The 15519-nt window shown below is 52.9% G+C and overlaps 1 protein-coding gene across 4 annotated transcripts in view; it reads left to right on the top strand.

Annotated features, from left to right (window-relative positions):
- The first annotated feature begins 12852 nt into the window (after window positions 1-12852).
- The window catches only part of ATP13A3 (ATPase 13A3), a 57873-nt gene continuing 55206 nt past the window's right edge, over window positions 12853-15519 (top strand). For all 4 annotated transcript variants that reach the window (XM_049803116.1, XM_049803114.1, XM_049803117.1 and 1 more), the window contains exons 1-2: window positions 12853-13001; window positions 14394-14447. Coding sequence is in view for 3 of the 4 variants with exons in the window: in XM_049803114.1 (XP_049659071.1) it covers window positions 14410-14447 (38 nt within the window). In the remaining variant the exon portion in view is untranslated. The remainder of the gene's footprint in view (window positions 13002-14393; window positions 14448-15519) is intronic.

Below are 15519 nucleotides of genomic sequence, written 5' to 3' on the forward strand. Positions count from 1 at the left end.
CCCTGGGCTGTGGCCACTGGGAGCAGCAGGGCAGGCTGCAGGAGGTCACCCTGCTCTGCCCTGCTCTGCTTTGGCCCCAGAAGTGAGTCTCTAGTCTGCCCCAAGGGCTGCTTTTGTGTCCCGTCATTAACAGTTGAACTTCAGACAACAGCGGGATGGGTGCTGTGCCTGGTGGGGGTTCCCAGGATGGAAGCTGTAAAGGGGCACGATAGCATTTGCTCAGGCTGAGGAAAGGGTTGTTGCAGGCTGCAGGGACCCAGGCGAAAGGAGAAGCTGTGTGGGAGGGTGCTGGGGCTTAGGCACATCACACATTACCGTGGTTTGCACCTCTGCAGGGGCTACATTTGCTCTCTGCCCCGGGGTGCAGCAAGGGGAGATCAGTGTTCTCAGCCCTTTCAGATTTTGTATTCAGTCCACCTGTTTTTTTTCCCCTTTGGTTTTACACTGATGGCCCAGCTCTGGCAAGTGGAGGACTGAGCTGTAGGCATAGGGAGATGTGCAGGAATCAGGACAGCAGCAGCTCTGGTCAGATGGTTGTGATGCTTGCAGCATCTGGCAGTCTGTCTCTTCATCCTACCTTGGGGAGCAGGACCAGACAGCAGACCAAAGAAGGGCACAAAGCACCGTAAGACCAGGCAGGTGTTGCACACCTGTGCAGCCCAGTTTGCTGTAACCTCTCTGCCCACTCCCTGTAGTCCTTGTTGGCTGCTTCTGCTGGGGTACTTGGGGAGCTACCACTGGCACCAACGCCTCTGATGGAGATCACCTCGCCAGCAACAACAGTCATACTTAGGGAGACGAAGAGCTCTTCCCAACACAGAGCACACTGGTGCATTCCCAGCACTGCTGCCAGGCCAGAACTGCTGCAGCCACGTGTTGCACAAGCAGTCGCACAATGAGGTTGGCTGCATGCACCTGGCATGGCCCCTATGCTGTTACCTTTCCCAGGCAAGTGAACCGAGCATGCCAGCCAGGCGTCCCCTGTGGGACATCATTGCAGGCTTGTGCTGGCTGTCCCCATGGCCGTCACAGTGGCCTTTGGGGTCTTTCCTGCCTTGTGGCTTGCAGCAGAGGTGAGCTGAGCACCCGCTGCTCCCTGCTCTGCCAGGGGATGTGGTTTGTGGGGTGTCTGGACCCACTCAAGAGGTTCTTTTGGCCCTCCCAGCCCTGCTGGGGAGGGTCCCTGGGCAGCCTTGCAGCAGCAAGGAGTGGAGAGATGGCAGGAGTGACCTGCTCTCCTCCCTGCAGCGATGCTCTGCAGGCGGAGGTGGGCTTGTGGGCTGCTCTTGGGCTTCCCGGTGAGATGACATAAGCTCTTCAGGCGATGAACTTCTTTGCCCTGGGACTGGGAACAACGTGTCTCCTGTTGCAACTGGTATTTCAGCCACTGAGCTGCCCCTGTGGTCAGGCTGAGAGTCCCTGAGATGGTCAGGACGGCCACTGGCTGCACTGGGTCCTTCATCCCACGGCAATGTGAGGCTGACTGCTTTTGAAGTGCCCCGCACCACTCTTGCACTGCTGTTGGACAGGATCTGAGCAGCCATTGTGCAAAGCAAAACAAACCCTTCCTATCGTGTCAGAGGCTCGGAGGGTGGCTCTGCTTCCAGCTGCGGGGCTGAAGAGGGAGCACAGCCCTGCCAGAGCCCGCTGATAACCATCTCCCCTTGCAAAAGAGTTCAAGTCCCTGCTCCGGCCGGTGATGTCACCTTATCAGCACTTGAAGGCTCCCGACAAAGGGATCAACCTAACTTCAACCGCATTCCCACCTGCAGACACAATGTACAGGGCGCAGCTAAAGTGAGTGGGGCCAGGGCACCGCATGCTCTTTCGCCTTCGGGAGGGTCGCAGCTGCCCAGACCCCGCACGGTGCAGCGTTGGGGCCGGGAACAATAGTGGCGGTGGTGTTGCTGCGGCCAGGGTGGGCGATTACCAAAAATCATGTGCTTACCCCGGCCGCGACAGAGGCAATATGTCAAAGTCCCATTCTCCTTTCCCTGATAAGATAGGGCTCGTGGAGCACAATAATGCTTTCCTGAGATACAATTGTGGCTCTTCTACCCGGCACACACGCAGGGGAGGCTAATTTTGGCCTTGCTGGGCTGGCAGTGGGTGAGAGGAGGCCTCTGTCTGTGCCAGGGCTGCAGTCCAAGGGGCAAAGCGGCTCTCTGAGCCCCGAGGACCAGGACAGCCCCGGGGACAGCAGGGTCACGCTGGCTCCTGTGGGCTGGCACGCTCCCTGCTCCTTGCTGGCACTCCTGGAAGGTGCCATGCCTGCAGAAGCAGCTGTTGTCGCTGGCTTTGTGATATGGAGCCCACGCGATGCGGCACAATGCTGCAGTCCTGCCAACACCTGGTAAGCCCTGCCTGAGGCTGGGGCAGCCACGATCATCAGCACTCGCCCTTACCCTTGCAGACACCTAATGCATGTAGCTGCGCCCTCACACCCTCTTCCCTCCCGTGCTTTGAATGTTATCCCATCCTAAAGGCAGCACCGTGATGCAAGGCCAGTGTTCATGCCCTGGCCGAGGAAAGCTGCCCGTTCCCAGCTGTCTGCACCATGGCTCGCTGGCCAAGCACGGGCAGGAAGGCGATCTCGGCTGCTTGCTGCAAGCCAGTCCCTCCGCAGGCAGCTCCAGTCCCGCAACAATCTCAAGAAGAAAGCACTAAATGGCACCACTGACAAAGTCAGACCTTATGAAATCCCCAGCCTCCCTGGGAACCAGATCTTTTTAATAATATATATAATATTTGTAGGTGCTGGATCTGGCCTTCCTCAGGAGGGTAACGAGCAGCACACCCCTCCGGCAGAGCCAGTGTTTCCATTTTGGCGTATTGCTTGGGATGCACTTTCTGCACAGTTTGAAATCTGAGCATAATGCTATCTTCATGAACCACATTCACCAGTCTGATAATGTGACCCGACAAAAGGTCAATGGAAAAGTTAATATAATTTATTGGCTGATTTAAAAAAAAATCTAATCATCTGTTTTTCCTTTTTCCTGACCCCCCACCCGCACCCAGCGCCCTGCTGACATTTTCCAGCCATTCCCAAAACAATAGCCAGGGTGGGAATGCTCTGAGTGGGCGCAGTTTTGGAGGAGGCTTTTCCTGAGGGGCTGCAGCCACATCTGTCTGCTTGGCTCACCCCCCTCGAGAGGTGTGCAGGGGATGCTCTGCTCAGCCAAGCTCACCAGCCTGGCCAGGGACAGGGCTGGCACCAGGTCAGGTTTGAGCAGACCTAATGGTTTCAGTACATTTGCTGGGTGTCCTCTGCTCCATGGAGTGACTTGAGCTCACCTGCTTTGGGCTTGAAGGGGGACATTCATCTCTGCTGGTTTTGTAGCTGTGGACAGGAGGGAAGGAGGGTCCAGCCAGGTCCCTGGGTGTCAGGCACAGCTGCTGGAGCAGTGTGGCCAGATGTCTTGGATGAAGCCCTGAAGAGCCCCAAGAATATCCTTTCCATGGACACAGCTCTTTGGGGAGGTCCTATCAGCACATGCTATGCTGCCTTGCGGTAAGACTGCAGGAAGCCCAATGCGGTGCATAGGCGTGTGCACATGGGTGCATTCCTTTGCACATATGTGTGAGCAGGTGCTGTCACGCAAGCACCCCTCTTCCTTGCACAGTCTTCTCTTTGGGTTTCCCAGGCACCAAGAGCATGCTGCCGCTCGCTCAGCCTGGGGCAGGGGGGTGAAATCTGCTTCACTCCATAGCTACTCGGCAACTGCTTGTCTCCTCATGCCCTGGAGCCTGCGCTGTCTGCAGAGCCCCAAGAGATGTCTGGAGCAATCAAGCAGCGAGATGGTTGTCAGGGCATGACCTGTCCTGAGGAGGTAGATGAGCTTGCTTCTGTAGGGCAGAGCTGCAAAAGTAATTAGTCATTTCTTATGCTCCTACCTTACAGATGCAAAAGAAAGGACCCCAGAGGGCAAGGGATGGTGGAAGGGATCCAGCAGCATTAGCTGGTGCTTAGAGGTGGTGGCTTTGGAGCTGTCACCCTGCTGAGCTGTGGGAGGGAGAGCACGGGGAAACCATCTTCTGGCATGGGCTGGGGGAAGCAGAAAGCCCAGAGCTGCCCATTTCTGTCAGTCTGCAGCAGGGCCAAGCTCTGTCATGGTGCTACCATGGCTGGGCACAGAAAACTCTGGCTCCTGTCAGCAAGTGACTGTCCTCCCCAGCTTCTTCACAGCACTGTTTCCAGGCCTGGCTGTTACCAAGGGAAGTCTGGAGAGATGGAGGGAGCCTGAGCAGTGTGGCTTGGCAAGCAGCATGCAGAGGAAAAGCAGGTAACTTCTGAAGTCTGTAGTTTCAGAAGAGCAAAGTGAGCCTCAAACATGATCTCACCTTGTGTTTTGTAAAGCTGGTTCGTGCACGTTTGTGCATGGGGCTGGCTGTAGCTCCGGGGCTCCCCAGCCATGCAGCTCTGCCTACTGCCCGCCCTGCCCAGTGCTCTGGGGTGCTGCTGCCTGCCAGCAAACCCAGCCTCCCTGACATGGGGGAACTGGGCTCCCGTGCTGGGGACGCTCCCCTGCCTCATTTGGGGAGCTCAGGAAGGGAGGAGAACTGGAGACAGAGCCCCAGGCCTGGGCTCTGTGGCAGGTAGCCCTGCATTTCTCCAAGCCTTTCCCAAGCAGGAGCCTTTGGATGCTGCTGTGCCCACCAGCCCAGCACGCAGGTACACCTCACCAAGGCCAACAGCAGGCATCCCTTGTGCAGAGCTGCCTGCCTCTTGTTGCTCTGCAGTTACCACCAGACTGTGCTGCTTGTGTTCTCAAGGCTTTCTGCCCGCCCTAGAAACTGCTTTTCAGTGTCTTGGGGGTGAGCTGATCTTCTCTGGCCCTTGCACAAGATGTTCTTTGCCCATCAGCACATTTAGCTCCTGCTCTGTTCCAGCTGGTGCTGGGCCACGCAGGCTGGGCACGCCGGTCTTGATGGCAGCGAAGCTGCCGGTCTGCAGGGCGAACAGGGAGCCACCGGGGCGGCAGAGGGCATTGCAGAAGCACAGCTTCTCAGACCGTAATAAACTTGTGGACTTTGCCCATTTAGTTGAAATAACTGAGATGAAAAAGTTATTAATGAGAATGACTGACAGCGGGCCAAATGACCAGACAGCATAGCCTGCCTAGCTTCCTTCTCCAAGGCGCTGTGCCAGGGAGAGGAGATGCACGCAGGCTCTCTGTGCTCTCTGAAAGCAGGCATGGCCCAGCCTTGCTCTGGAGAGCATGAAGCAGAAGAAAGGCTTCCCAGCGCTCCGCTTTGTTGTAACAGCATCGTCCGCCAGTCTGCTGGGCAGTTTCCCAGGAGGTGCTGTGAGAACAAGGTTGCATAAGTCACTTCAGCAATAACTCCGCTTGCTCTGCCCTGGACCACGCTGTTAAAATTGTGTCCTGTCTCCAGGCACAGCAGGGGTTAGGAGTTGTTCCTTAGCCTGGGAGGACAGGGGCATCTTGGTTTGAGATCCGTGATGAACCCCTGGAGAAGCTGTGAATGCCACCCCACACCCCGTCCTGCCCATGTTGCAGTCCCTGGTGGCATGGCAGTAAAAGGCAGATTTGGTTTTGATTCCCTGATGGGAGGGTATGCCAACTGTCTCCTTGCCCTGGGTTTCAGTGCACTTCAGCTCCTTACTGCATGCTTGCCTGCTCTGGGCCAGCTCCCGTCAGAGATGGCCAGGACGGTGGTCTGCATGGACCTTCAGCGTGGCTCAGGATGGCTGCAAGAGCTGCTGCTTCTCTGCAATTGAAGTCAAAGGACAGAAGGTGAAAGCAACTGTTGCATATGCTATAAAAATCACATCCCGGGTTTTTTTGGTTCAATAGGGAACTTTGCTATCATAAATATGCCTCTGAAACTGGGAACCCAAACAGAAATAGTTCAAAGACATTTTTCTGGTGCTGCAAATCTAAAGCTGCTCATCACGGCGCAGCCCTTGTTGGGCTAAGTGTAACAAGGATTGTACCCCTGCTTCCCGCCAAGGGTATAAAAGCAAGGCACTAATTTGCAGATCTTGAAGAATGTGCCAGTGGTATTTCAGCAGCTCTAATGCTCTGCAGCCTGTGAAGGCTGCACAGTAACTGAAAGGAAATATCTTTGTTTTTATTCACTTGGCCTTATTCCTAATTCACTCTTTGATGCCATCAGCCTGGGATAATACGTTTTCAGAGATATGCTCGAAATTAAGGAAATGAGTCCGATTAAGTCCTTTAAACATACTTTGAGGGAGAAACGTACAACAATAGAGGTATTAAAGGCCCTATTTTCAAGCAATTCTAATATGAAATCAAAACATCGCGCTGCTAGATGGCAAGGTCCATTAGCGGTGTGTATGCATTCTTTAGCTGGAGAGGATCTCTGCTTCTCCAGCTAGGAAAGTTGCCAGAGCTTGAATCTGTCCTCTGCGCTGGGTGGACAGTGAGAGGCAGATTCATTTCACAGTCCCCTTACTTGCGGCCAACTAATAAATGCACAAGCAGTCGCCCTTTGCCAATTGTACTCTGCTAGGTAAAAGTGATGGTTTCTCAAGAGTCTTGTGTTTGAGGTTTGCCTGCATATTTTTTTTTAAACTCTGTTTAGAGAGTTGCTTTATTTTTCTCAGCTGTCCTGGGGTAGTTTATCCGTAAATAGGTTACCTAGTATTGCCGTTATGCTGTCCATTGGTGTGGGTGGAGCTCCCCCCATTTAGGGGGATACTTCCCCGTGAAGTCAGTACCTTTGCAGACACCTGCTGGGTCCCCTTGGCAATTTTTCCCTCTGGCTGGGAGAACTGCTCCCAAACTTAACCCTCCTTCACAGTGCGACAACTTTTGCTCTGCTGTTACTATCACAGTGCTGATGTGGTGCCCAAGGATTTCAGTCTGCCCCAGGGGCTGGATGTGACAAGCCCTGTGCAAGCCCTCAGGAGATCGGTGTCCTCAGTGGAGACGATCCATCAGCGAGCTTTTGGGTGTGTGCTGCATGGCAGCATTAAGAAATAACACGGTGCAAGCATGAAAGCAGGTAAAGGCACCCAGATCCCACTTTTTTTTTAGGTATGATACGGGCCAGGCAAAGTCTGACAGTCCTATCGACTGAAAGGCTTCTGCATTATTTAAAATAAAGAGGGGGAGGGGGGAGGGACAAGCACCAACAAAAAGGACATTTCAAGTAGCTGCACAGTGATTTGGCTATGGCTTTGTGAAAGCAGGGAGCCAGGAGAGGAGAGGGGATGGTAACTTCTGCAGAGGGAATAGTCTTCAAAGGGCCTGGGAAGTAACCTGGCACCTCCTTTACTGCTTCCCATGGCAGTTGTTGGACTAGTGAGAGGAATGGGAAAGCACAGTATTATTTATTCCATCCACTATAAAAAGTGACTATTTAAGATCTTGTTTGAGTAAATGAAGCAATGAATTCCCCTTTCACTCTGACTGCTGCTGAAGGCATGTGACTTATTAGATATGCTGCCGTTGTAATGGAAATAACTAGCCAGGCTATTTTAAACCAAAAAGATCTGGATGTCTGGGGAAAGAGGGGAATAAGGATTGGGTGGCACAAGAGAAAAGAGAGGCTTCATCTGTGACAATCTTGGACACTTTGTACAAGTTGCTCTTTAAGCTGTTTCACAAGCTCTTCTGGCAGAGAAGAGATAAAAAATTGTTTAACAACTCAGGCTTGCCAAAGTAGTTTAAGGAGCTTTCAAAGGAGACTTTTAAAGACTTGTGGCCTCCAACTGCATGTGAATCATCCTCTTGAAGAGTGAAGCTGTAACTGCAGATTGCTAACCACTATTTCATGGGTCACCATGTACCTGTCTGTGCGCTCAGGAGCTCTGGCACTCAGTTGGAGAGTCAGATGTTCCCGTGCAGATCCCATGCCCACATCCAAGAGCCCAGCATGGCAGTGATGCTGTTGCTGTTGCCAACCTACTGAACTTGAAAATCTCAGCTGGCAGAGCCTGCAAACAACTGAGGTCAGGGAAAATGCATAAAGGTAGGAGGAGGAATGTCATGTCCACCCACAGCCAATTCCTTCCCCTCTGTGACTCGGGGAAGGCATGGAGCCTTATCCACTCTCAGCCCTGTTTCTTAGGAGGCTTTTTTTATTTGCCTAAGGATGTATGGGGATTAGAGACAGTGGGCCAGGGGAATTCATCCCCTGAGCGTATAACACCCTTGCCAGGAAAGTCAAAGGAACAGGGCCAGAGGTGTCCCACAGGAGGCCCCACGGCTGTCCCCAGGGAGGGCTGGGTGGCACAGGGCTAGCAGAGGTGTGCTTGCAGCTTCTGGGACCAGATGTGGCCAGCTGCGCGCCTGTGCACCATGGAGGTGGGTCCCATAACCTCCTCTGAGCTAAGGCACATATTTATACAGCCCTACCAGAAAAGGCAGGGTGGAACACACTAATATATACACATTAAAGAGACTGAATAAATAAACAGTAGGTTTTGATTTATTTTCTCTGCTACTTGGATATCTTAGTTTTGGCACAAGATAGATTTCGTACACGAATGTGATCTCCAGATAGGTTCTTGTCCTGGCTGATTTAGAAATCATGTGCAAAGGAGAAAAACTTTGCAAATGTTCTTAAAGCAAAATATTTACACTGTTTACCGGGGAAGCATGTAAAATCCTTGGCCCCCTGTCAGCTAGGTAATATACAACAGGTAACAAAGCTGGTCTCCGCCCTGAAGGATTTACAGTTTAAGATGAGAGATAACAGTGCATACAGTCAGACTGGGAAAGCACATAAAATGTGATTAGTCAGCCTGAGACTCACTAAATGCTGTAAACCTAATGAGCATTGTTCAGCAGATCTGTGCCTCGCCTGGGAGAGTGCAGGGTTTGGTGAGGCAAAGCTGGACACGGAAAACAGTGTATGCCCTCAACACTGGGGAAAAGGTAGTGGAAGGGTGCAATCAAGAAATGTCATGCTTGAAAAATGTTCTAATCACAGGAAGTTGTAAAGGAGCTGGTAAGTTCTACTGTGGTACTTGTACCCAGTGCAGGTGGAATACATGTAACTGTGAAATCAAAATAGTCGTGGGAAGCCTGCTAAGAAAGGCTGCAGAACTTACTGCTCCTTCTGTCCTCAAGCCTCAAGCTGCTTGCCTGCTCCCACATTATTGAGCAAAGTCTTGAGGAATTTCACTGGCTGTGAATGCCCATAACATTGCCAGAAGGGGTGACATTGCTGGATTTTGTGCTCTGGCTCATTTCCTCCTGTTAACCACTCTCAGTAAGGTGAACTGAACAAAGAAAACCTGTTGTTTCCCTTGTCATTTTTTTTTCTTGTTTCTACCAGGTTGAACACCCGATGCTTTAAAAGCACTGAACACCATGATTTCTAGGTCTATACCTAGAAATAACTTGTCATGCCCTGTGACCCATCCCTTCCCTAGAGAAGCTGCAGCCAGCGATGCTGCAGGAGAGCAGGGGTTGCCAGGCACTTCCAGCGGTACAAACCAGAGTGATGCCAAGAGAGATGGAAAGCAGCTGAGAAACAGCTTAAGGAGATGGGTGGAGGGAATGTGCCAACCACAAAATTAATCTCTGAATTAATAAAAGCCTGGATGGTTTGAGGTTTGTGAAGCAATAAACGAGTTGAAATTTGCCAGTGACTGAAAAAGAAAAGCAATTAGGTATTAAGGGAAACCTTCTAATGGGGATAAAGATAATACATTAGAACATGCAATGGGTTGAAAAATGTGATGAGAAATTAATCTGTAATTGAAAATGACTAAAGGAATTTTGACGAAGAACATAGAAATGTATGTATCAAAGCAAATCTTTTTATTCTTATTACAAATAGGGAATGACAGAATAAGAGCTTCTGTTTAATGGCACTAATAACTTTGTAATATTTTTCCTTTGAGTCATATGGTAGACTCTCTTTACCAGTCAATACTTAGTCAAAAAAGTCTCCTCTTTGGCTTCTCTTCATCATAGTCATGTTTTTGGTCTGTATGGATGTCTGCTACTTCTGCTTACGTGTTTTGCCTGTTTTTTTCTTTCCATCAATATGTGGGCAGAATGGTACCCATTTCAATCTCCCTGCCTTCGTATGACCCTACTGGGGACACTGCTGCCCACTACTGAAAGGCTAAAAGCAGTTATGAGCAAAAGCAAGCCTGAGGAAATACTTCAGAGTGACCTGAATGCTAATTGGGGGTGTTCTTCACCAATGTGTTATTAGATGACTCCAATGCTCATGATTTCAATGTCACCAAAGGAGGCTTTTCTGGTTTTAAAGTGAACCAAAATATCCTGCTCAAAAGGGGAGGTATAGGCAACAGTAAAGTATTGTATATAGGTGGAAATTTGGCAAGCTGATAGCAATGGATAGATCAACAGTTTGGAAACAGGGGTAATAAATTAAGGAAATTCAGTGAAAAAATATATGGCCAACATGACTGATCACCACCCAGTGGCATTTCCTTGAGGTGCAAAGCAAATCCTAGCAGTGATTTAGGTTGGATGTTAGACAAAGACAATAATTCAGTAACACAATTCAGTGAAAAAAAGCTGAAATTATTCGGTAAATTTTTCTGTTCTTTGTTTGGAAAATGGACAGAATGATGTCCCCATATTTAACGGAGGTATCTTTCTCTTCCACGTGTAGGCAGAGTGAATGAAAAACACTGGTTAATACCCATCTTTAAAACTTGTACGCAAAAGTATTTTCAAAATTGCCTGAGAAGATCACCAAACCCTTAGTGCTGATTTCTCAGCAAATACTGCATCACTGAATTTCCAGAGAATCAGGGGAATTAATGATTTAGTCATTATATAAAAAACAGTAACTGATGTGTCCCAGGTAAGCAGGAACCAAAGCTGGCTAGGCAGATGCCAGCCTTTGGCAAAAGCAGTAAGGAGGTTGCTGAAGCACGCAGTCAACAGAGAATTAAACTGTGAGAGTACTAGATTTAACATGTTAACAGAAAACAGATGGTTTTCTTTTTTTTTTTTTTCAGTAGAGGAAGGTGGCCATTCTGATTTGACTCAGAGAAGCTCAGTATTGTGCCTGATCAACGGTAGCTGCCAAAAGGGGCAGTTTTGTTTCTCCTTTTCTTTTCCTCTCATTCCCTTAAATAGTGGTCACATGCCTGCCTGTTGAATCAGTTCAGCTCACTGGGCCAACAGAAAACTACGCTTTTTTCTTTCTTTTATTTTTATTTGTTACTGGCAAGAGTTTCCTCCTGGATCCCTGTGCTGACCTGACTCACCCCAGGGCTGTGGGGTCACTGGAGCTGGCACGGGAAGCTGAAAGCGCTGCTGGGGTGATGGGATGCTCTGCCAGATGGATGTAGCCCCTGTTCAGTCGCTGCTGGGGTTGTGTGTGATGAGATACAACAGTCAACGGCTCCCTTAATCCGCAATGGAGGAAAAGTATTGGAAAAAAAGTAGTACTATGAGAAAATATAGACCCTACTGTGGTTTACGGATCCCTTAAATGGTTTCTAGCGCTCTTCAAAATCTTTATCTGATGCATCTGGAAACTTAACCCATCATCCACCCGAGGGTATGTTTAGTGAAGTCACACAGATGTCCGGTTTTTGGCCTTACAATGTTGATTATTTTTATATGTTACCTGAAGATAGTCAAAATAATTTCTGGTATAGTGTCTGGAGAAACGTGTAAGTCAGTGGGATGGTAATTACGAGTAGGCCACCAGGCACGCCACCTCAGCTGGCTTTCTTGGCTGGGCATATACGAGCAATGTGAATTTTACAACATTAAAACGCCGGCTTCTAGGCACTGAGAGCAGAGCGCACGCAAGCGCCAGCTGAGCACACGGTGGAAAGCCGTGACGCAGGAGAGGGCTGCCGATGAGGGAAGCAATAAGCACGTGAGCGCTAGGCACGTTCCTTGGACACCATTACATTTCCAGATAAGCCTATCATTAGCTGACGGCGAATGCAGCTGACAGAACCAGAGATGGGTTACGAAAGGCAGGCGTGTATCGGACGGGGGCTGTGGAAAGACCCCCCTGGCACTCCTGTCAGGCTGAGGGGAAAAGGAGACGAGCGATCTGCTGGCTTTTTCAAACTGAGGGGACTGGGTTGTGTGGTGCCTCTGCTGAGGTGTCGCAGAAGGGACTGGGGGGGTCCCTGAGCCGCTCCCCACCCTCTCTCACCTCCACGTAACATAGGCAGCGGTCCCTCGTAGTCACACAGCAGCCTGCTCCCGCGGGTGCCGCGGCTGACCGACCGTCAGGCCTGCCGTGGCATGGAGTCCTGCCCGGGACAGGGGCCAGCTCCTCCAGCCGAGGCCCGAAGGGCCTGGGCCCGGTGCCCCCCGCGGTGCCGCTCCCCAGCCCACCGCAACTGAGGGCCCAGCCGGCGTGACTCGGGGGGGGCGGGGGGTAACTCGAGGAGTTGGCCCCCAGCTCCACGGGGATCTCTGGCTTTTAGGGGCAACGTCCAGCCCCCAGCCCCCGCGGGACGCCCCACAGCCAGCACCTGCGGCCCGGGGGACACCCGGGAGCCGCCGCTCCCCCCCCCGGAGTGAGGCCCTGCAGCCCACCGCCGTGCTCGGCCGAGACCACCGGCGCTGCCCCACGCCTGCGGGTCCCCAGGGCCCCCCCCCCTCTCCGGCGGGCCTCCCCGGGCCCCGCTGCCCCAGGGACCCCCGTCCTGCCGCACTGACTCTCCCCCCCGCGGCTCCCCCCTGCCCCACGGCCGCCCCCCGCACCGGCAAAGCCCCGCCCCCTCGCCGGGCGAGGCCACGCCCCCCACCGCCCCCTCCCAACCCTGGAGCCGCGCGGCCCCCCGGTCTTCCGGCGCGTGGCGCGCGTGGCGCGCGGGGCGGGGCGGGAGGGGCGTGCCGCGGCGACGTCTCTTCCGCTCCCCTCCCTGCCCCCGCCCAGCGCGGCCGGCGCGTGGAGCCGGTTGGCGGCGGATCCGGTCGCGCCTCACGAGGCAGCCGCGGGCGCGCCGCCGGGCGGGCGGGGTGGGGCGGGGGAGAGCCGGTGCCGCTCCGGTCCCGCGCCCGCCCCGCCGGCATGGGGCTCAGCTGAGGGCGCCGCCGGTGAGTGGGGCCGCGGGGCGGCGGGCCCGGCCCGGCCCGGCCCGGCAGGTGAGGGAGGGTCCGCGGGCCGGGCCGGGCCGGGCCTCCGGCGGCGCCCCGCCGCCTCGGGCTCGGCGCGGCCGTCCGCAGCGCCCTTCAGCCGCGCCGGCCTCTCCTCCGCCCGCAGCAGCCCCCGCGGGGAGGCCCGGCCCGGCCCGGCTCGGGCGCGGAGGTCGTGGCGGGGCCGCTGCCGTGTGTAGCGGCCCCCCGCGCTGCTCGGAGCGGGTCCGGCGGCTGGGGCCGCCCCCGCCGCCCGGGGAGGGGGCGGGCGGGCGGGCGGACGTGCGGCCGAGAGCCCGTGCGCGGCTTGCCCGGGGTCTCCCGGCCGCCGGTGTCTCCGGACACGTGCGTCGCCTCCCCAGCCAGCGGCCCGGTGGTTCCCCAGCCCCTCCCGCTGCCCGGCTTCGCGCCAGCCGCGGCGGTCCGCTCCCGAGGCCGGCCCGGGCTCTCGCTGGCACCTCCAGCAGCTGGGGCAGAAGTCCGATCGCGCTTCTTCCGTCCGCTCTTGCCCGGCGTTGGGCTCTGCCTGCGGGTTCTGGTGACCGAGCGCCGGCCCGCAAAGCGCTTCGCTGCTCGGGCACGCGTGCCCTGATTTTGTCGTGGCAGGGTCGGTGGGGAACGCTAGCCATTAGGTAGCAAAGAGAAACTTCCCCAGGAGAGTGCAAGATGAGGACTCGGAGGTTCTCATCCGTTTTTCAGCAGATGAGTCGGTGCGTTGTGCTGCTGGTGGCAGAGGCTGCGGAGCACTTTTCTGTCAGCTGGGCTGTGGAGATGGTGATCTCGCGCTGCAAGCACCTCTGACAACCACAGCTTCGTCCCGGAGAGGAGGCCTGTTTATGCTTGTTCAGGGATAAACAACTACTCGGTGAATTAAACACTGAAACTTGAAAGGGAAGCCGTGAGGCAGTTTTAAAAACTGCACTGATACTTCAGGCGAAGAAGAACAACTTGAGTATCTGCAGCGTTGGCGCCAAAAGCTTGCCGCTACCACTAGTGCTCTGGGGTGCCCGCGGGGATCTGTATCCCTGCAGGTGCTGTGGTTGGAGGAGCTTTTGGAGCCCTTCAAGAAGCTGTTGTCTCCCTCTGCTGAGGTAGCATAGCCTCCAGCAATGGGAGATGGTTAACTCTGAACTGTTAGAACAGGAGTGCAGCTAGTTGTCTGGCCATGCCAACTGACTGCTTCCTCTTCATCTGAGCTTGCTGAGAATTTTGTTACAGTTTTAGAATTCATTAACGTGTTTTCTTTGCCGTATGCACTCGCTACAACTGTACAGTATTTTCTTAGCTAGGGCAATTAAGCTTAAGTTTCATTTAGCCTATTCATTCCTCTGACTTTTTTTTTTTTAATTGTAGGTGTCTCAGCCGTTGTATGTATGAGATTTGTCCACACACTGGCTCTTCAGACAGGTTAGCTATATTTTTCTGCATCAGTTCCGCTATCTCTGAAAGAGTTGCTGCTTTTGCCTTTTATTAAAATAAAACTGACTTTTGCACAACACTGTGTTATCTCCTGTAGAATACCGATTTTCTTGAACCTATGGAGAAACAGCTTTTTTTGGCGTTATATTTAAATATACTGTATGGCATAAGTCAGGCCCTCATAAACTCAAGTGTCCATGTAGCAGTGTCACACATGACAGATAGATTTTGGCTGCATGTACACTGAGGAAATGTTTGTCTTGGTATGTAGTGTGGCAGTAGGGGCCACATACTGCTAGATTTGTAAGCTGCTTTTTCTTGTTGGCTAAGTACAAATACAACTTTACAAAGTTCAAAGATTGACTGTGTAAACTTTGAACTGTATAATTGACTCGGAAATTTATTGGTACTGACTTAACACTTCTTAGAAGTCAGGAGAGTATGGTTGAGATGGCTTGGTGAAGTAAAAATGTTGTGTATTGTTGGTGTAGTCACCTGTGAGGAAGAACACTGGCTTCTGGCACCATGGAGTGTTCCAGTGTGAGCGCCTGGGTTAGCTAGGAAAGACTGATGTGCTCCGAAGTACTCAGCTTTTAAAGTGCTTTGGAAAACGGGTAAGAGGGATCTTGTTGACTTTGGCTTTGGCCAAAGCTGATTGTCTGTGCCGCAAAGAGGAGAAAAGCAGGGAAGGGGATCTGAGGAATTCTGCAGAGGCAGTCTCCACCAGAGCTGCTGGACAGCAGCTCCTGCCTTCCCGAATACCTCCCAGGAGCAGCGGTGCTGTTCTAGGTGCTCTGCTTGGTGTCTTCTGGTAGTGGTCTCTAGACTTTGAGCTCATTATGCTCTCACACCTTAATTTTTTTGTTAGTTGTCTTCTAGAATCAAGTGTCTGTTCCTGTATTTGTTTTTCATTCATCCCTTTCTCCTCTAGGGAGGGCTTGGTGGCTAGTTTCATCAGGCAGGCACTAATTCATTCGTAACCTGAAGAGAGAGGGATGAAAGGTCCTAGCTGCCTGGTCAGGCAGCTTGCAATGCCTGACGAGGGAGCGTGGAGGCTGCC

This window comes from Accipiter gentilis, chromosome 6 (genome assembly GCF_929443795.1).
Source record: "Accipiter gentilis chromosome 6, bAccGen1.1, whole genome shotgun sequence".
NCBI lineage: Eukaryota > Metazoa > Chordata > Aves > Accipitriformes > Accipitridae > Astur > Astur gentilis.